At 45.5% G+C, this 22017-nt stretch overlaps 1 protein-coding gene across 1 annotated transcript in view; it reads left to right on the top strand.

Annotated features, from left to right (window-relative positions):
* stt3b (STT3 oligosaccharyltransferase complex catalytic subunit B) overlaps nt 1–22017 on the top strand; it is a 91946-nt gene that overhangs the window by 45820 nt on the left and 24109 nt on the right. The window contains exons 3-4 of the mRNA XM_008280809.1: nt 3880–4167; nt 16494–16559. Of these exons, the coding sequence (XP_008279031.1) occupies nt 3880–4167; nt 16494–16559 (354 nt within the window). The remainder of the gene's footprint in view (nt 1–3879; nt 4168–16493; nt 16560–22017) is intronic.

Raw genomic sequence — 22017 nt, forward strand, 5'->3', positions numbered from 1 at the left:
GAGAAACGGCAAACACGGCAACAATTCGTAATGATAGATTCCTCCTTTATGTAAGTAGATGCCAAACGTTTGCTGGTTCCACAGACGTGAGGATTTACTTGTGTGGGATTTGACAGTTGTTCAGATAAATGGTTCAAGAGGTAGTCTTTAGGTTTGGAAGGTTATAATCACTGTTTTTCAGTGTTGTCTTGACCTGCTGACTACCGTAAATTCTCGACTATAAGCAGCTACTTTTTTCACACACTTTGAACACTGCGGCTTAAACAACGATGTGGATAATTTGTGGATTTTTACAAATTTGCCTCGAGACCAAAGTGACGTTGAGAGCGACAACGACAGAGAAGCTGAAGTGATTCTGAGGCTGTTCAGCTCCTGAAGACACTGAAGTAGACGACTTTAGTGGTTTTAGTGCAGGAGGAAGATGAAGATAGCGATCAGTGACTTTTCCTGGTAGGCTGCTGTAGTTTTATTTCCTTAACCAGCTGTGTTACAGGCGCTGTTCAGAAAAAAGCATCTACGGTACGTATCTGTGGATGTTACCGCTACGTATTTAATTAAACGTTAAAACATCTTTCTGTGTAAATTTCTCATGTTCCAACGTGGACACCTGCAGCTTAGAGACCAGTGCAGCCTGGATATGTACACACCTGGTTTTCTGTTTAAAGTTAGTGGGTGGAGCTTATATTCAGGTGCCTCAATAGTCCGGAATTTACGGTTATTGATCAATGCATGATAGGTTTAGTTGAATTAAACTTTGTGATTGGCAGTTACAACTGGATGAGCTAAATTTAATTTCTAAAAAATACTTTGCCACTGCTTCAAATGTAAAGTACTGGTTCTGTGGTGGAGTGTGCTGATGTACATACCAGTTTAATAAGATGTTAACCGTATGTAAAGACTTTGTGGATCAGAAAAGAGAATTGTTTGATCATTTTACTTCAATGCATTGGCCATTAAAATGCTATGAAAACACATAATGAAAATGTAGAGTTCAGTTGCAGTCATGCATCCACCTTGTTGCCGGGTGACGGAGCCCAGCTGCCCTTCACTGCTCTCCATGTAGCTGCTGCAGGTCTCCTGAGGCGTGCTAGTCTGCAGCCGCCTGCAGACCTCCTCTGCCCTTGCAAGACAGTTCTGCGGTCAAATAACAGCCACAACTCTTTGTGCCCCGCCTCTTAACAAACCCAGTCCCTGCAGCCAGACCCGAGGGCTGACGGGTTTGTCATCCGGTGACGACACCCGGTTCTAGCCGGCTGCTCTGAACCGTAACCTCAGTGTAGTGTGGCAGCTTCACCCTGGTTAGCCTCTGCTCTCTTTATCTAATAGGCATCAAGAGGACAGGATTCATTTCTTAATCTTTTGATCCTTTATTGTATCGATTTTTATTTGTGTTATTATTTGTATTTGTGGGTGTGTTTTCTGTTGCTGAATCTTTTTTTGAATAGATCATTCTAAATAATCAATAACGATCAATATCAACTGATATATATACATTACAAATACATTGGGATAAACTTGTGACCAATATGGCCCAACCCTTGTGTTTTAATGCCAGACGTTTTAGCAGTTGTAAACCATTTTTGACCTGACGAAGGCCCTAAAGGGAAAGTTAAGGATCACCAGTGTGATTACGATTGATCCTCGATTGAATCTAATTGGACCAGATGTGCTGATGCTGGTTGGGATCCCATCCACTGCTGATGACATGAATTCCCTTTGTTGTTGTCGTTATTGTTTTTTCTTTCCTCCCTCGCCAATATTGAGGAATAATCACTTCTAATCTGTACAAGTGACCCATAATTGGAGGCCGGTCCATTTGCCATCTCATTCCCATTGGACAGTTGTGTGCTGCTATCTGATAACACCAGGTCAGTTGTGTACACGCCTGATCACCAGAGCTGCACGGAGTGGTGTGTGTGTGTTCACCAGGTTGCCTCTTTGAAACCTGAAAGTCTTTTCCTGGCGACTTAAAATCATTCTTGAATTAATTCGTTATTGACTTAGTGTGAGCACATACGCAGCAGAGCCGGCTTCTTGCACGCGCTGCTTAATTAGCGAGCGCGGGAAATAAACATATTAGATTTGTTGATTCGCCACACCGCGTCTTTAATTCTTTAGAGAATTAGCAACTCTCGCAAACACGAGGAGAATTCCCATGACAAGGGAGACGCTCACCAGGGGGAGGGAGAGGGTCTCGATTAAACCTCTGTTCGGTCTCTCCACCCAGGAATGATTGATGATGGAGAACGTTAGCCCCCCGCTGACCCACAGCCACGCCGAGGCAATCGGATTAAGGGCTGATTGCTGCACCTGATGTTGATTTTAGTCTTTTGATGAACGTGTTTTATTTCAGCCTAGATTTTGTCCGACATCTTTAGCCTCGCATCTTGTCAGCTTTTTGTTTGTGGCCATCTTTGTGTCCATGGTTACGGGTGTCATCCATCACGATGTTAGCGGACAAGACGGTCGCTGTGCTCGGCAGCGACGCAGCAGATGGACTCTCATCTGTAAATCCAGTTAACAATGTCATTAACAAAGAGCAGCGGCTCATTCAGGAGATGATTCACTTGTTCATTACAGTGCTGTTCACTGTCCAGGTTAATATGGAGGAGATGAGTACAGTGACGGATGTTTCTGTAACCAACATCCACGGGACAGCTTTGATGGAGCGATTAATCTGGGAACCTTGATGGTTACAGAAACTCACCAGGAGTAGCATTTAACGTCCCTCCAGGCGTTGATTACCTCCTTAAAAACTCACCTCTGTGTCAGAATAGCAAATTTAGAACTTATTTTCTGAGTAGATGATTGACTTCTTCCTTAAAACGGCTTCGATGTGACTCTATGGCCTCCCTTAAAATGTGTGGACCTATGAACTCCTTGCCTCTCCATGCAGCTCCAGCACACCAGCTCATCCGCATCTCAAACTCTGTGAAACTAATCTACATCAGTGGTTGTCAAACTGGGGGTCGGGACGTGTTAATGTGAAAAGATGAATCGGTGGAATTAACACATTAATGCATTAACAACAAAGTTATTACTCATGAGAAACATTCAAACTGGGGGTCACGAACACAAACTATCTTTGGGGGTCGAGGCTCAAACTGTTTGAGAACCACTGGTCTACATGATGGCAGGTTGTAGTACGAGAGTATTTCAGACATGTTCAATTTCAATTCTAAAAAAATGAATAACAACACAGAAAGCACCGTCCTGCGAGTTGACTGAGTCGGTTTCTTTGGTTTGTTATGAATGAAACGATGGCTGTCCGAATCTGGAACGGCACAAATATTCAACCATGTCCTTTACTACTTATGATACATCCTCTAGACATATAAAATATGGAAAACAAACGTGATTCTCATCAGTGGGGGTCCTAGTGTTGCATGAAAATCTCCCTATAATGTATTATTTACAATTAGCTTACATTTACCGTTTAAATGCGAGGTTGCTGCCTCCATGTTTGTTGTTGGTTTCAGCTGTTTTGTTGCCTCATCTTCTGTGTTTCTCATTTAGTTTATAAATCTGTCTCTTCCAAAAACCAGACATGAGATGACTGAAGGGTATTACAGTCAAACCTGTGCTTCATAAGTATACTTCTGAATAACATACTTAGTGTAGCAATCTCTGGTCCTGACAGAATATCAAAAATGCACATGATCAGTCCTGAAGCTCTGGAGTATACGCTTTTAGAAAATGTCCTCCAGCCCGTCCATGCATACAGAGACCAAAGTGGTGGACGGACAGAGGCATATCGGTGGATAAAAGTAACTCGGCCCTGTTTCCTTCCACTCGCTGCTCGTGACCGCTGCATAGTCTCTCCTGCTTTTATGTTTGCTGCTGCTCACGACCTCTCCCTGTCCGTTCCCATCCTCTCAGGTGTACCCGGGGCTAATGGTGACGGCGGGCCTCATCCACTACGTGCTCAACTTGCTCCACATCACCGTCCACATCCGCGACGTGTGCGTCTTCCTGGCGCCGGTGTTCAGCGGGCTGACCGCCATCTCCACCTTCCTGCTGACCCGGGAGCTGTGGAACCAGGGCGCGGGCCTGCTGGCGGCCTGCTTCATCGCCATCGTTCCCGGTTACATCTCCCGCTCCGTCGCCGGCTCCTTTGACAACGAGGGCATCGCCATCTTCGCCCTGCAGTTCACCTACTACCTCTGGGTACGTACGCTTGAGCTGAAGGTGTAGCGTTGGAGTTGTGATGTGGATGGACGCCTTCTTCCTATTGGTGTCCACTCATGGGCAGCTTCTATATCTGTTAAAGCCCCTGATGAGCGAGCTGAATGCTGAATGACTTTACAGGGGACAGACTTTATGTAGCCAGAAAAGTACCCCCCGTTTTCAAATCTTACTCGCCTCGGACGAACGTTGAATTATTTATCCGCCTCCTTGAAAGGCTCGCCGGGCATCTCTGCTGACCGTGCGTAGCTCAGAAAACGACACGCAGGGTAAAGCCTTCACAATAAGATGACCTTTAAGAAGAGAATTGAAAATATCTCAAGTTAAAGGTTGAATCGTCCCCCCTCCTGATTCACCTCCCTGTCCTAAAACACAGGAAGCGAACATGCAAAGAACACAGCAGGTTGTAATTTACACCACAAAGCAGCCGACCTTGGTAGATTTGGAGTGATTTTGTATTTATTTTTTTGTAATACATTTTTTCCCATTATTCAGTAGTTAAAACATGTTTGTTCGGGTTATCCTTGTGCTTCAAGGCAAACTCTGACCAAACGCACCGGATGATGAGAAGAGGTTATTTTTCTCTAATACAGCTCGGATGTTTGCAGCACTGCAGCACATTTCTGAAACGGTGCTGCACAGTAGGTGGAAGAACAAGTTTTTTTTCAGGCTGAAAGATGTCTGAAGCAGACTTTCCACATTACTTCAGTCTGTCCACTCCTTCCAGTTGCATCAGCAGCTGCCTTCCAGCCCCACAGCCGTCTCTCTATGAATGCATGTAGCGTCTGTTTGTGTGCGTCTGTGTAAAATTCAGTTTTATCAGCGCCCCCCTCCATCCCTGTTATTGGAGCTGACCTTGACAAATATTGAGGATTTCTTTCATTTTCTCCTGAGCTGTAGCTGTTCAGTTTAACATTGATTTATTTTTTATTTTTTTGCCTAATCTGAGAGAAACGTCTCAATATTTGCTGACAACCAGCTAAAAGGTGAAGCCTGCGATTCTGGAGAAAGATTGTTGATATTTAACCGGTTGGCGTAATTAGATAGCCAGCAGGTGCCAAATTACCCTTCTTCTTGCCCACGCTTCCCCCTTTCATCCCATCTGCTCTCCCCCTGAGCATGAGCGTGGTGCTCAGGACGAACTGGAGTTATGTCGCGTGAATCAGTCTGAGGCTCTTCCTGTTAAAAATATGGAATTACATTTTAGGCATTTCCAGGTGTGGAGAAGTTTGACAGAAAGAGAAGATTGTGCAGAACAGTATTTGTGTGGACTGTTGCTCTTAGAGTTTCTATGAATGCATTGATTAAGTGGTTTTCATGGCGTTGGGACCATAGACCGTATAAAAGATGGACGTAGCTACCGTGACGTTGGTTTCTGCACTGAGAAAATGAAGCCAGGGTTTTGCTACTTCCTGGTTGACATCTTGGATTTTTGAGCCAGTGACGCAAAAATTGTCGGAGGAGGGCGGAGCCATAGGAGCAGCGATTGGTCAGACGGATTGAGAGGCAGGCCCTCTCTGCCCGCCCACATTTACTGCCTTCTGCTCGCTTCGTCTGCATCGTCGCTGCCGACTGTCAATCAAGCCAGCCACGCCCCTTGCCCCGCAAAATGTTGAGGATTTTTTAAAAATTCAGTATTGTTTTATTTTCAGATAGGCCACCTGATCTCTGGATTTGACTCTGAAAACTAATAAGAAAAAAATCCTGAGCTGTAGGAATGTGGTATTGCCTGATCTGTGATCACTTCTTTTCCAATTCCAGTCTATGGGAGCCAGGGCTTTTTGGAGCCAGCAGCTAGCGGACGTAGTGATGCTGCAGGTTTTTGACACTTCCGGGTTGGCTTCATTTTTCAGGGCCAGTTGCTACGTCCATCTTTTATACAGTCTATGGTTGGGAGCAGACTGCCTGCCAGCAAAGCCAAAATCTCTAACCGTGTGAGATAGCGAAGCAGGAAGTAGAGCTGAGTGACTGAACTCTGACGTAGAGCTGCCTCTACCACCGTACGCTCCATCCCAATCCAAATCCAAACATCCATAACCAAATTAGTCAGAAAGAAAACAGGAATATTTATTCTACACATAGAATCACAAAGTATTAGCCGTGTCTGAGGAGTGATGTCGTTATCGGAACAGAACGAGTAAACGAGGATGCACAGAAACCACAGTAATTAAATTAGTTAACTTCTTCTGGCCTTATTCATAGAACACACTTGAAAACAGAGGGGACGCCGTAACACAATATTATTATTCAATCTGTCACGCAAAAATAATAGCAGTAATGGTCGCGCTTGTCCGTGTGTTTCCTATTGCTCGCTGTTTTAGCGTCGCAGCACGAGCACGACGCCGTGCATTGAACTTATCATCTGGTGTTAATTACTCCGTCGGAGCTCTCTAAGTAGCGCTGGCTGTCTGTGGAGCACATGGGACATACTTCCTCGTAGTTTGTCATCCCATTTAGTTTATAAAATGGTTTTTACTAATAAAACTGCACTGGCTTCCCGAATATAAAGGCAGCGGGTGAAGCAATTACCCCACGTGCACAGGTGAGCTGCCCCGGAGCAGGTTTCCAGTGAATACGGCTGCATGCTCGTGAATTTGATATTGGAAATTTTATCAACAGGAAAGAGATCAAGCTGCAGTTGAAATTGATTGTAAAGAGGTTATTTGTGAATGCACGGCTCTTATTTATTAAAACTGACCTCCTGAACATGCATCCAGAAGCGAAATAAAACCTGCACGCTGTAACATCATCCCAAACCAGTTATCTGTTCTTCCTGCAGCCGCCACACTGAGTGAATATCTCCTCATGTTCTGTGTAGGCGTTGGAGAGAGAAAAAACCTGGTGTTTGTACACAGCGGTGGCTCTGTAAATGAAAAGCAAAGGGTGAGTTCCCTTACATACAGTACCGTGCTATGTAGTGTGCCAGAAAAAGATTTGCTGTGTCCCACTACGCAGGATGTGAAATGCATTATACATAAAAAAATAAAACACAAGGATTCCCTGCTACAGCTAGTTGCAGTTTGCCAGCTAGTCACCATGTTTAGTACAAAAAAGCTCAGAGATGGAGGACATTTTCAAACTATGGAGTCGTGTATGTGAGCAGGAACTTACAATGCAATGTTATGACTGAATAGTATGTCCCAGCTGTCTGTATTTAACAGTATGTAGTTTGTAAAGGCAGCTGCAGAACATGCTGGAAAGAAAACGCAAAGGACAGAAGAGGGAAGAAGGTAAATCTGGCACAATGCAAATCTGCTAACTAGCCATAAATCAGCGCTTTTCACCACAATCAGACTCCGCCTTCAGCGCTCAGTTGTAAACACAAGCATCATTCTGTGTGTCCTTCAGCCACATAATCAAGGCTGTCATTAGCCGTTATCTGTGGCTTTAAATGATCCACGAGACAAACGGCGAGAAGAGAAATGATACAAGAAATTTAAATACTGTCATCGGTTTTACTGCTGCTCAATTTACTTTGGCAAAGGACCTTTTTTTTTTCATCCTCAGAAGCTTTGGTATTAGCTAGAAAAGATTACTGCGTGATAGAACGCCACAATCCAATTGGAGCCAGAAGAGACTCATGCATATAAGCTGCGTGTCTATTATGTGCTGATTGTAGCTGTGTGGTTGTAGGAAGGCGTAATTCGTGGCTGGTTCGCGTCCAATGTTCCAGAGGCTCAGCGACACAGCATACAAATAACCTATTTATTTGTAAAATCTCGTTGTTTCCAGCAGTGTTTAAATGTGACCACCTGCATCTGGTTTAAAAAAAAACAAAAAACTTTTGACTGCTTAACACGGAGTCACACCGTCGTGCAGATGTGGATTTGGAGGCTAAACAACGCTGCACATCAGCATTCAGGGTAAACATGGTGTCTTGGCTCGTTGTTGGGTGAGTCAATGGCTGCACGGCGCTCCTCTGAAGCCTCCACTATCCACACAACAAATGCAAAGACATGTTTTCCTGATAGTCGCAGATGTTTAATTAGTAAACATGGAAGCTGAGGTTGTCATTTGATGTTGTCGACATGAAACGTCTCTTTATACAAGACTTTAAATGAAACCTATAGTTGCTTTGGGACCTCATATACATACTGGTTGGCAGTTGCTAAATGAAATCTGCATTTGCGAGAAGAGACAAGACAAGTCGAGCGTGATTGACGAGGTTTTTGTTTTTCCAGTCTTCTATTTTTAGTCGGATTTTTTGCTGTTGCTCATTTTTGGACTGTAAAAATACAATTTGTGTCGTTTGAATTCTTAATGGAAATGTCCTACAGGGACGCAAATTACCTTCATGTGATTTATCTGCTGAAAGACGGTGGTGGCCGGCGTTAGAGGGGCTGATTAGCTGCAGAACCAGTGCTGCTAACTGTCCTCATCCAAGGGCAGCTCAGCAAGCGAACAGAAGAGAGCTTCCATTATGCATGCCACGGGCCGTCTTGGTGGTAATAGTAGCTCATAGGCTATTTGTCCAATTTTTATTTTACCTCCAAGGCACTGATATCCCTTTATGCTGGAGCGTAGAGCTGCGCGGTGGAGGCTTTCATCCAGGTAGCTGTAGAGATGCAGGTATTCTGTCATGGCATGCCTCGATGCTGTTTGTCACAGTGCAACAAGCTTGGCAGTACAGTTGCCGCCGGCTTGGAAAGAACCTTTTGTCCATCCAAGGATTCAGCCGTCCCAGTTTATGTCACTTTGTCAAATCATGCATGAATGCATCTCTTCATGTGGTTTCAAGGTAGTGTGAGTCACTGTGCTGGAGTGTGCTCGCTGACGGCTCCGTGGCCCTTTTCTGAACTCGCTCACTGTCACTGATCTGGCATAGACCTCCGGTTTAGTGTCCAGGTGGCTGCCCGAGCACGCCTGTCGTGTCCACACTTTAAGTCCCGATACAGCACCGCTGGCTTGGTGTCTGTGTTCTGGCTCAGAGCGGTGAAACCCAGCGACTGATAGCTCCACTCACTGGGAGAGCCGACATCCTCAAACACAGAGCAGATCTGTAAGCCAAACACACTGAGGTAGTGTGTGCTCACATGTAGCTGCATATACAGAACCATACAGCCCACACTGAGTATGGATGCAGGGAAGCATCCATACGTCCACGTTGTTCTGGTTTGGTAGCAGCAGGCTGAGCAGGTCAGTCCAGACGTCCCTCAGGTTACCCCTGTAGGATCCCAAGGTGTTTCCAAGCCACATGAGGTATGTAATCTCTCCGGCCAGTTGTGGGTGTTCCTCAGGGTCTCCTCCTCCCAGCTGGGCAGAGAACCTCCAAAGGAAAGTGCCCTGGAGGTATCCTAATAACCTCAGCCGCCTCCTTTCCATGTGAAGGAGCAGTGACGCTACTCTGAGCTCTCTCTGGACGTCTCCTCGCTCTATCTTTGAGCCCAGCCACTCTACAGAGGAAACCTGCTTCTTCCACATTCTCTTCAGCAGAACTCATCTACTGGTTGGGATGTAGAGCGACCAGTAGATCAAGAGCTTCGCCTGCTCAGCTTTCTCCTCACCACCACGACGATCCGACACGACGCCTGGAGTGGCTTTGTGAAAGTTTTAAACCCTCTGAAGCAGCTCCGGTCACATTTTTACTCACTTCTTATTCGCAGCAATATGAAGTTCTCAACAGGTGCAATGTTTGTCCAGCTCCCCAACAGGTGTTACCAGAACTATGGGGAAATGGCAGCTTCACATACTGTAGATGTTTTATTCTAGAAGTTTTTATTTGTCTCCTCTGTTCTCTATTTAGATTTAGATTTTGAATAAACATCCTGATTTTCAGCTTTCACATGAGTAGTTTACAGATGGTCAGAAAGTTAAAATTCTTCCTTTTCTTGTTCCAGTTCTTGCTGTTTCTCACAATGATTAATTTTAACCAATAATAAAATATATTTCTGTCAAACCTGCCAGTGGGTTCTGGCTTGAATGACACTTCGAGGAAACAGTTTTTATCTGCGTAATTTAAGCTAGTAAAAGACGCTGTATTATTAAGACCAAGACCATTTACCAGCAACACAGATTGTTATAATCAAAGCTTAGACAGGAAGTCAAATTAAATATTTAAGTGAAAACGAAGGGCGATACATCAAATGACAGACAGTGATTAGATCTTGAAGCTGCGCTGCTCAGGTGCCGCTACACAGAAATGCAAAGAGACGTTTATTAGAATAGTTTACCTGGTTAATCTGTAGTGAAAGTTGCACAGAAGAAAGCAAGGAAAAAGAAAAGTTGGACTGCGAACTCAGCAGAGAGCTGCAGTCAGGTGGATTTTATAAGAGGTGAGCTGTGACTGAACTGCATTAAGGCGTAATGCTCCTCCTGTCCTGCTGTTTTCAGGCAGTGTCTAAAACTCACATCTGAGGTTTTTTTTCCCCTGAATTACACAGTCAGACAATATTTTGAATCACATAAACTACAACCGGGGCTGCACAGTGGGTCAGTGGTTAGCACCGTCGCCTCACAGCTAGAAGGCCGCCGGTTGGCATCCCGGTGAGGACACCTGGGATCTTTCTGCGTGGAGTCTCCATGTCTTCCCCGTGCAGCGTGGGTTCTCTCCGGGTTCTCCGGCTTCCTCCCACAGTCCACAAACATGCTGAGGTTAATCGGTGATTCTAAATTGTCCGTAGGTGTGAATGTGAGTGTGCTTGGTTGTCTGTCTCTAAGTGTAGCCCTGTGATAGACTGGCTACCTGTCCAGGTGAACCTGCCTTCACCCTGAGTCAGCTGGGATAGACTCCAGCCCCCCATGACCCTAGTGAGGATTAAGGTGTAGAGATGATGGATAGTTATATTTACCTGAGCCTTCTGAGGCCCTAACATCACCCTCACTTGAAAATATTGCACTTTTTTCCCATTTTTAAAGGAACAGTAATAAAACTTTTAGCCTCTGTTGGAACCATTCGATGATTTCAATCAGCTGGACCCAGTTCTATTTCTGCAGATATTTAACCCTTTAAATGACATGAAGGTGAAAATATAAACATCTACATCTGGAAACACATGAAATATTCTGCATCACTCAGTCCTGAACAAAGAGACCCTAGTGAGGATTAAGGTGTATAGATGATGGATGGATCAACTACAACAATGAGTCGTGGGTTGATCGATCAGCGCCAAATCTCGACATCAGCGTTAACATTTCAGGAAACCACGCGCTAGCCGTCCCTCTCACCTCGGCATCAGGGTGTGTTCGGGACATCTGTTTGTTTGTGCGGCATCATAATGGCCTCTTGTCGTCTTGTGTGTATCGACGATACATCTCCAAGTGCGGCAGGTGTTCCTCGCGGCAGCCATCATGTGATGTGTCATCAACGGGGAGAAAAAATAAAACTATCCCCCTCCACTCACCTAGCGCCACTCACGTCCTCCATTCTATTTGGCATGGGCCCTGAAAAACAATCATCCTGGCCATGCACCACCGCTTCCCATTATCAGTCTCATTTACCCACATTTGTCTTTGCATTTTCCTTTCCTCCTCTCGCTCTTTCTTCCGCCGCGTCTCTGTTTAATTGTCTTTGTCTTCCTTTGTCCCTGATGTAGTGCAGCTCTCGCCTGGGCTCCTGCTTCCTGCCTCTCCTCCCTCTTGTTCTTCCCACCTCACTTTCTCTTCTTCCTTCATCTTGTTATTGCGCATTCCTTTCATCCACCCCTCTTCCATGTCTCTTCACCCGTCCTCCCTCCTCCACGCGGAGCCGCTCTCTCAAGTCTCAACCCAATCTTCATTATCCGTCTCCTTCATTTTATCCGCTAATAACCCATTCAACTCCACTCGCTTAATCTCTGTGTTTACCCCCCCCTGCCTGCACTCACACACTCTCCCATAATCTATAATTGAATCCTCTCGCACACAGGAGAGCTGCTCTTTTTAGCACCACAACTCTTGGTAAGAGGAGCACGTGCACAAACACACACACACACACACACACACACACACACAGCCTGCCTCTCTAACCCCGTGCACCATCCCTACATTGTCGTAACAGTAATTCCGCCCTTTTTCTCGGCTCACATTTAATTAGCCGGGCTGGTATCGCGCTGTGTGACTTCTGTGTCTTCACAAAGGGAGCGGCGGCGGCTGGGAGGGCGGCTGGAAGAAAAGGGGGCCAAGGCACCAGTTGAACACGAGCGCGTACATGCACTGAATGGACAACGGCGAGGCTGCGCGCTAGCTCTGGCCCAGTTTGAGAGGAAATATTGTCTGAGGGGAACACAGCTGACTGTACAGTAGCTGTTCTGTCGTAATGCTTGTTTTCACTCCTAAACAATAGATATGAGAACTCGGCATGGAGCCATTTATGGGAGGAGGAGGAGTGTTTTGGTGCCTTTGGCGGTGTAAACTAAAAGCTTATAGGATATATATCTATAGAACAGTCCTTCAATAAATCCTACTCAATGAAGGTTGTAAGTTTGGTTTTTGTTGAAGCTTTTTTGGAGAACAGAGCATAAACAAGTGTTTCTTTACCTTTTGAAGGCTGTAGTCAGTGGTGCTGTTACGCTACGGAGAGACGCTTCTAGTAGTTTGTCCACCCCATTTATATCAGTGCTACAGTAGAGTGTAGTCATCCATCCATCCATCCATCATCTCTACACCTTCATCCTCACCAGTGTCTGTCCCGTTGGTGGGGCAGTTTGCGTGTCCCATTGACCTCTAGAGCTATGTCGGCTGGAGTCCTGGTACTCCTGGTAGGGTCACCCACCATGCCGAACAGATCGAAAGGTAAGGATCAGACTAAGAGTGACACCTGGTCCTCCAGGTTGGGGGTTGGTGTTAGGAAGGCATCCAGCCATACAATCTTTGCTCCAACAAAGTCATGGATAAGCTAAGCTAAGGGTGGTGGGGGGCTGGAGTCTATCCCAGCTGACTCAGGGTGAAGGCAGGTTCACCTGGACAGGTAACCAGACAGACAACCAAGCACACTCACATTCACACCTACGGACAATTTAGAATCACCAATTAACCTCAGCATGTTTGTGGACTGTGGGAGGAAGCCGGAGAACCCGGAGAGAACCCACGCTGCACAGGGAGAACATGGAGACTCCACGCAGATATTCCCGAACCGGCGACCTTCTCGCTGCGAGGTGATGTCGCTAACCACCGAGCCACCTTGCAGCCCCAGTGTAGTCATATTCACCATAAATGATTCAGCTATAATTTAGCTTTTTACCCAAACAGTTGCAAAATCTTTACTTCTGAATGGAAAAGAGCTTTTACAGTAACGTCGGTATTAAAACCTGCAACTCTGAGCCCCATTTTTATTTGCTCCTGTCACATTTTTGCTCACTTTTCACTAAATCTAAATTCCTGCACCTCTTTGGAAGCAGCACAACCGCTGCTAGAAGCAGAAAGAACTCAATAATGTCTTTTGTGCAGCACGACAAAGAAACAATGGCATCAATCACCAAAAGGGACAAAATTGAAAGTTGAATTCACCTGATTATTCATTTTACAGAAATTGGGGGAAAAAAATCTAACAAAACCTGGAATCACTACAACATTTGTCCAGGTGCCCACAGGTGTTGCCAACACTGGTAAAAATGGTGACTCTGTGTATTTTACCACTTAGATATTTCGTTTGTTTCCTTCCTGCTTTGTGTAAACATAGTTCAGCCACAAGGTCGCTGGGTTTCTGTCACATGACTGTTGGTCGCCCATGTTTCACTCGTGACTTTTCGTTTGCCCCAAAGAGCTCAGGATTATTTTCTTTTTTTTACAGAATCATTTACTGCAAAGAATTTACTCTCAGCGAGTTTTTGAATTTTCAGTTTGTGCGGTTTCTTGCTCTGACAAATGGTGATTATTTTGTTGTTGTTTTTTAGGACGCCTTTCAGAGTGTCGAATACGTTCAACTAGTTTACAACACACGACGTCTTCTGTACAATTTACAGTTTCATTTAGCTTTTATCCAAAGTGATGTACATTTGGGAGATCACACTCATACACCAATGGCGATGGAGCTGCCATGCAAGGTGCTGCCTGTCATTTGGAGCAACTTCAGGTTCAGTGTCTTGCCCAAGGACACTTCCACTGTGGAGGGGATCGAACCACCAACCTTGCAATTGGTGGACAACCCGCTCTACCGCCTCAAAGAAAGGCAGCTGGTGGTACCAAAGAAAGCCACCTGTTGGGTAGTCTGGTATCACTACCAGGTCTGTCTGCACCTTGTTCTGCTTCTGGGGAGAAAACACTCTTTGTTTGTGTTTCTTTTTGGTGGACTGCGCTCAGAAAAACAAAACTTTTTGGGGGAAGAATGTTCCCATTAGTCAGCAAATGTTGTAAACACATTCTTTACAGTCATTCAAGCAGGTTTTCCTGACTGCACGAGCCAAATCTCAGTCAAAACTTTCCAGCGTGTCGTTTGCTGCTCAGAGGTTGTTTCCCGTAGAAAAAGGGGAAAATGCAGAAGGAGATGAGTCCCCGATGGCATCTTCAACCTGCCGTCTACATACAGAGATTCACAACAACCCACTTTATGAGCTGTTTGGTGTCATAGCATAATTTTTTTTCTCTCTGTGGTCATATTAATAAGTGACTATTCATTAAAGTCACTGTACGAATGATGTTTTAAGCTAGCAAAATCCTTTTCTTCTTTTTCAGTCGCCAGAGTGTGAGTCAATAAAACACAAATGTACAAAATAAAACTAAATGAAAACTCAGAAACCATTAAGAAGCAGAATTGTCTCTCCTGACTCGGCTTAAATTACAGCCTTCGCGATCTTCCCTAAAAGCAGGAGGTAATTGGGGAGGTAATTATTGCTGGAGTATGGGGTAAAAGAAATAGACGTATGCGCGGTCTGGACAGGATTAAAATCAATGATCAGGGCATGTAATATTAAAACCAGCCCGTCTCCCCTAGAGCACCATATTTCATCTAAATGGGACGTAATAGTCCTGTCAGGCAGACCCGCCAGGCCCTGACTTATTGTCATTTGCTTTTTGTACAAAACAAAAGTTTAGTTCCAACTTCTAATGAGCGAGGGAGATAATCGCGTCACCGCGGGCCTTCCTGCTCTGGCCTACTTTAACGCTGTTTAACGTGTTTAAGCGTCGGTGTGTGCAGGTGATTGATCCGGTTCTGTCCATGGCCGGGTATTCGGGTTGAGACCACCTCCAATAATTGATTTCCCTTCTTCAGCTATTGTTGGGTGCAATAAAGCTTCCTGACAACATCTCCTTACCCTCATTCCCACCGATACTCCGGGCTCGATCGTTGGAAAGGTCACCGATAAGCGCGTCGTGTGTGTGTGTGTGCGCGCGCGTGTGCATGGGGAGTGTGTTTTTAAATGTTAATGTGTACACTTTATTGCTTTATCGGCCCGTGGCTCGGAAGGGGAGCTTGTTTACAAGATGTTGCCGGTGGTCTAGTCTGAGCCGGTCTCGTCCGGCTCGTCGCGGCCGGCTGCTTTTTATCTGCCGTGATCATTAAGCTGGCGATCGTTAAACTACTGTTAAAGATCCCAAACATGTGCATTTTCAGCACTTTTAGCCATATTAAGTGTGAGCGGGACGGTTTTATACATCGCCGGCTTTAAATACGACTGCAGCGATTCAGGAGAGAATAAAGCAAAGACAAGTTTTATTTTTATTTAACCAAGAAAAGACTCATTAAAATCTAGAATCTCGCACGAATTAACAGGTTACAGTTTAAAGGACTGCTAGGTGGCTCGGTTAGCATAGCGTCACCACTGTGAGAGAACGTCCTGGTTTGTGTTTTCTAGTCTGGAGAGATCTTCCTGAGACCACAGAGTGACTAGAGACACAGAGAGGACCTGAAGTGGTGCGTTTCATTCATACTGTATTGAGGTTATGTATTATTGAAATCGGGCTGCACAGTGGCTCGGTGGTGAGCACCGTCACCTCGCAACTAGAAGGTTGGCGTCCCGGTGAAGACACCCGGGATTTTTCTGCGTGGAGTCTCCTTGTTCTCCCCGTGCAGTGTGGGTTCTCTCCGGGTTCTCCGGCTTCCTCCCACAGTCCACAAACATGCTGAGGTTAACTAGTGATTCTAAATTGTCCGTAGGTGTGAATGTGAGTGTGCTTGGTTGTCTGTCTCTAAGTGTAGCCCTGTGATAGACTGGTTACCTGTCCAGGTGAAGCTGCCTTCACCCTGAGTCAGCTGGGATAGAGTCCAGCAGGTGTATAGATAATGGATGGATGGATGGATGGATGGATGGATGGATGGATGGAAGAAGAACAGTGTCACTGTGGGTTGCCTTAGTCTCTAGTGTCCCTGAATCACAAGCTGCGTGTTCAGTTTGAAGTATACTCGGCCGGCAGCGACTCTCGAATCATTTTCTGTTCTCTGTGTCTCTCCTCAGGTGAAGTCGGTGAAGACGGGTTCGGTATTCTGGACCATCGGCTGCTGTCTCTCCTACTTCTACATGGTAAGAATAGTCAGCAAACACACTGCGGGCTACTTCACGCCGCCTGAGAAGCTGATTAATTCATTGATTAAGATCTACTGAGCAGGGCTTCACACACTTTAGAGCTCCAACAACTTCTCCTGTTAATGAATCGATGAGAAAAACTGAAGCTGTTTCTCTGCTCTGAGTGATTTCAAACCGAACACAACAACAACAACAGATGTCACCTTCACTGCATTTTTGCTGCTTTGCATTTTTCAAGACCAAATGATTAACCGAGAAAATATTGAGCAGAATAATCAATAAATAAAATGGTCGTAGCCCAAGGTCATTTGCATTTTTATCAATTCTGGTTCCTGTTGTTTATTGATTTGCGGTTCTGAGCAAACCGTTTTTTTTTTTTTCTTTCTGATTATTTCATGTCGTGCGAGGTTGATGTAAGCACTCATTGATCGTACGTGTTTCTTTGCTTGTTTATGAATAAAATAGTTTCATTTATTATTATTTTATTTGTGTTAACTTGAGACGAACGTACTGATTCTGGGTTTATGCAGCGTTTTCTCCTTATTCCATCCAGACTCGCACCATAATCTACAGTAATGTCTGTGCACTGCAGCTGTCTGACATTTCTACACATTTAACCGCTTTCTACGTGCTCAGAAAGCTCACACGGTCCGGGTTTTACCGTCCGGTGATGCAACAGAAAAGCATTTTTATTCGCTCGCTCCAATTCAGAACTGGGTCGTGATCATAAACCCGGTCCCCGAGACGGTTCTGCTGGAGTGGCTGTCCAGCTGTGACACGGTCGCGTATTATTTATGAATTCAGGCACCAGCTCATCAGAGGGTTGGGCACAGAGATGAGATAAAAGGACGGTCCAGGCACGCTGCCTCGGCCACAGATTGTTTGTGTGTTTGCGTGCGATAGGCAGCGCCGATGAACATCTCCGGCTCCTTGCTCATTCCAGCCTTAATCTCTGCGGCCGGCGGTGAGACAGATGTCAAATGAAACAGATTACCGAAATCCAGCTTCATCGATCAGAGAGGGCTGTAGAGTCCAGAGAACAGGAGAGGACAGACGAGTGGATGAGAGACGAATCGAACAGGAGACGGACAAAGGAATAGAGAGGCGATGAATGAAGGGGACAGAGAGATGCTGAGGAGCACCGGATACGACGGTGGAGGGAATGAGTTGTGATGTGCAGCTTCCACGCTGTCCTATTTGGAGGCGATGGGAACATTGAGTCTCCATGCTTCTTCCTCCTTATTACTACTTCCTCTCCTTCACACTCTCCCTCTCCTCAGTGATGTGATGTTCTCTGTACTCTATCTGCAGCCCACCCACCTCTGCAGATGAGTCCTCCAGCAGAGCAAACTAGGCCCGTATGTCTCCGTCGACGCCGCCAGGTTCCTCGTCTCCCTTTGGTCTGCGTGCACCGGTCGGCCTTCCCTAATATTTTTCAGTACCCTATCACCTCATACTGTCAGGTTAATCAGGATGTAGCCGAGGCTGTTTTCCTGCTCGGCTTCATTGAATGGGACATTTATTGTCAGGCAGATACAGAGGCAGAGATCTGCTGCATGGATATTGGTGTAATCAGAGCAGAGAGAAGATTAACAGAAGAATCAAAGCAGTCGGACACAACCTTTCTGGAAGCTGCGTCCTCCGTTCAACCCTCCAGGGCTGAGGGCAGAGTGGGCGAGGGTGGAGCGAAGGGGGAAACCAAGGATCAGCTGCACCGCCGTTCGTTCCCAAAGCTTTGTCCTCGCTCTAAACGCTTCACAGCCTCCCTCAGCTGCAACATTAGGGCACATCAAAGCTTCAGATTATCGATTAAATGTTCTGAACACCAGCCTCCTCGGGCGATTGTTTAAAAGACGCCGTTTAGTTAGACTTTTCAATAATGCTAATATATCAGCAGCTACATGGTTTAGCGCTAGCATTTTGTGCTAACTTTTATGGTGTCATGATTTCATCTTGCTGCTCACAAGTGCAGCAGAATGTTATCGTAATATTAATGACGAGTAAAACGCTAGCAGGAGTTTGGCCTCGTAGCCTGGAGAGATCAGAACCGGGCTCTGGTGCATCTCAGACAAGCTTATACATCAACAAATATGTATAGAGCCGTATTATCTAGACTCTCACAGCATCTTAAAGTGTTAATGAACCAGAAAGTCAGTGCTGTCATTAGAAAGGCCACCGCTAACAAACAGTTAGACACATAAACAGAACAACATCCGTTTTCATTCCCCTAAATACTCAACGTTTAATAAGAGCACCAGCCTGGAAACACTGTGCATATGCATCCACACACACACACACACACACACACACACACACACACACACACAGTCAAATCCTTCCCTCTGTTGCATGCTGTGTTCTCTATATCCTCTTCAGAGTGGCCCCGTGGTCATCAGATAAGCCCGCTATGAAATGCAGAGAGCGATAACGGCTAAAAGGCTCGGCTCCAAACATTTTCTGATTCCTGCCCTCGGCGGTTACCCCGTGGCTCGGACGGGGGGCAGGATGTTAGAGCTGTAATTTCAAACAGAGCTCGTTCGTGCTCGTGCACAGACACACACAGCGTTAGGCTTTTGTCACGGGCATTCATCTTCGCACGCTCTTCTAATGCGACCAGAAGGCCGTTTTCTCATTCGTTTTTCCCTCAAAATGATCGTCCCCTCAAGACCTAAAGAGGTGAAGCTGCAATCAGGTTGCATTGTGTGGATGATAACTACCAGACCGCGGCGCCAGCTTCATGTCACGTCGACGTTACTGCGTTTTTTAATCTCTGATTTGTGAATACTGTTCAGGGAAATACCTAAATGGTAATTAACTCTGGGTTATTTTGAGCCTTGCTGGATGCAATACGCTGGGGATGGAAATGTTGCTGTGTCAGTTGTTCCTCCACTTTGATCCAGATTGAAATAACTCAGCAGCTATTAAACGGATGAAACTAAAGCACAGACCTGCCACAACATTAAAACCACTCACAGGTAAGCTGGAGTCTATCCCAGCTGACTCAGGGTGAAGGCAGGTTCACCTGGACAGGTAACCAGTCTATCACAGGGCTACACTTAGAGACAGACAACCAAGCACACTCACATTCACACCTACGTACAATTTACAATCACCAATTAACCTCAGCATGTTTGTGGACTGTGGGAGGAAGCCGGAGAACCCGGAGAGAACCCACACTGCATGGGGAGAACATGGAGACTCCACGCAGAAAGATCCCGGGTGTCCTCACTAGGACGCCAACCGGTAACCTTCTAGCTGCGAGGCAACGGTGCATTTCACTACACTGAAATGTTCTTGCCATTTAAGTGTACGTACATCAACACATCACCACCTAAACACTGTTCACAACTCTCACCATGGCAACAACACTCACCGACGGCCGTAGCCTCCCCCAGCAGGACAATGTGCTCGAAAACATAACTGATAATTGCTCTGGAACAGCTCGAGGAACAAGACGAAGAGCCCAAGACTTGCCTTTCAAACTCCCCAGATTCCAATCGAGCATGTACGGGATGCACCGGAGCAACAGACCGATGCTCCACTCCACAACTGAAACCATCTCGGTACTCCAACAGCTTAGAACTGTTTTAGTGGCATAAGGAGAACCTACACAACATCAGACAGGTTTAATGTTGTGGCTGATGGATATATACACTTTGGTGATCTAGTGACTGTTTCTCCTCTTGTGTACCTTGAGGTTGACGTTTTTCCCTTTTGGAGAAATTCCTTTCCTACTATTTGATGGATTATTTGCACATTTACTGTAATCCTTTACATTTTGAAGCTATCACGTCTAAATTGTTGAGTGGTTTGGTTTTTACTAAATGCTGGCAGATCTAATGACATGTCTTTTAGCCTAAACACTGCAGCGTAAGACGGTGCAAAGAGTAAATTATACCTGCTAATTAACAGCATGTTAGCATTGCTAGTGTGAGCATGCTAGCATTTAGCTCAAACCACAGATAGCGGCTAGCATGTTTGCTAATAACACATAAGCATGAGGTCGGTTATTGGCTGCATGCCGCCGTATTAAAGCTTTAAGGCCACGATTTGGTGCGTAATCTCCATGGTTTTAAACCCACGTTCCTATTCTCTGCCTGCTCTACATCTAACTCGACAATAGCCATTCACTTAGTCTGTCAGTTACACTAGTTGTTAGAAATGCCTGTAATCTCCATTTTTATTTGCTTTGTGCGAATGCCAACCATGGGAATTTTTCCAATCTCTGTCTTCCATCCCACCAACATGGCATCGAGCTGCTCGCTCTCTTTATATCCAAAGGGATAAACAAGCCTCAGAAAAAGTGTTGAGTAACTTTGACTCACAATAGTCGGAGTCGATAACGCGTCTCGCTAATGTCTGAGTCTAACTCAGAGGGATCGATAGTTTAAAGAGCCGGCTTTATTAGGTTTGCCTTAAGAAAAGAGAAAGTGTGGTTTGCATAGCTTTTGTGAATTAAAGACCCCCTCTAGTGCCGTGTTAACATATCCTGACTCTGCTTTGTGTATGCTGGAGGACATATCATGAGCAAAACAAGCCGCCGATGCCCAGTTTCTGTTGTAAATATTTTTGATACTTTCAGAAGATTAATTTTGGTCAAATTTGAGGGGAATTTGTCGATTAGTCCTCCATGTTTCTTCCTCCTCCTGCTGATTCTATCACGCATGTTTACAGAAACCAACACGGTGTATTTGGTGGAGTGGTGCAGCTGGTGGCCTCCGTCGCCGTGTTTCCACTGTTTTGTTTTCAATTAGTTCCCCACGAGTCAGCGACGGAGTCTGGATCAGCCATCCCTGTGTCAACACCCAAAATGAGTCTTAAAATGAAGTCGTCTCTGGTATTCAGCCGAGCTACGGTTCACGTGCTGCTAATTGGCCGCCGCCGTCTGACGGAGCAGACTGCCAGAAGATAATTGCACCAGCGAGGAACTTGTTTAGAACATTTTCTTTCACTTTCCCGCCTTAATGTGGGATATTAATGTTTTTATCAATTAGACGTGACTCGCTCGTTCTTCGTGCAGAAGTGTGATGATTGTGGTGATTAACAGGTGCGATGGGGCTCCTCCTGACGAGCTGCTGTGAATAAACCATCACGTTATTCCCGTTCCTGTTTAATTCACTCTATGAGAACGAACCTGCTTTCACTTTTCCTCCATCTCTCTCTGTATTCTTTCACTTTTTCTCCACCCTCCTCTTCTGTTTTTCCGTCTAGTGCTCTCCATTTGGCCTTTTGCTGCAGACAAGCAGCAGGCAATTGAAAAGTTGTCAGCGATGTTTCTGTGGACTCGTTTTATGGCCCCCACATCCAGCGTTCTGATACTCACCAGACCTCACAAAAAAAAAAAAATCGGTCGAGGTATAATTTTAGTGGAGCTTTTAAAGTTATTGGTGCGTCTCGCTTTTTTTTTTTACGTCGAACATATAAAATATGATTGCCTCGTTTTTATAGATTCCAT

Source organism: Stegastes partitus, unplaced genomic scaffold, assembly GCF_000690725.1.
Source record: "Stegastes partitus isolate 25-593 unplaced genomic scaffold, Stegastes_partitus-1.0.2 Scaffold6, whole genome shotgun sequence".
Lineage (NCBI taxonomy): Eukaryota > Metazoa > Chordata > Actinopteri > Pomacentridae > Stegastes > Stegastes partitus.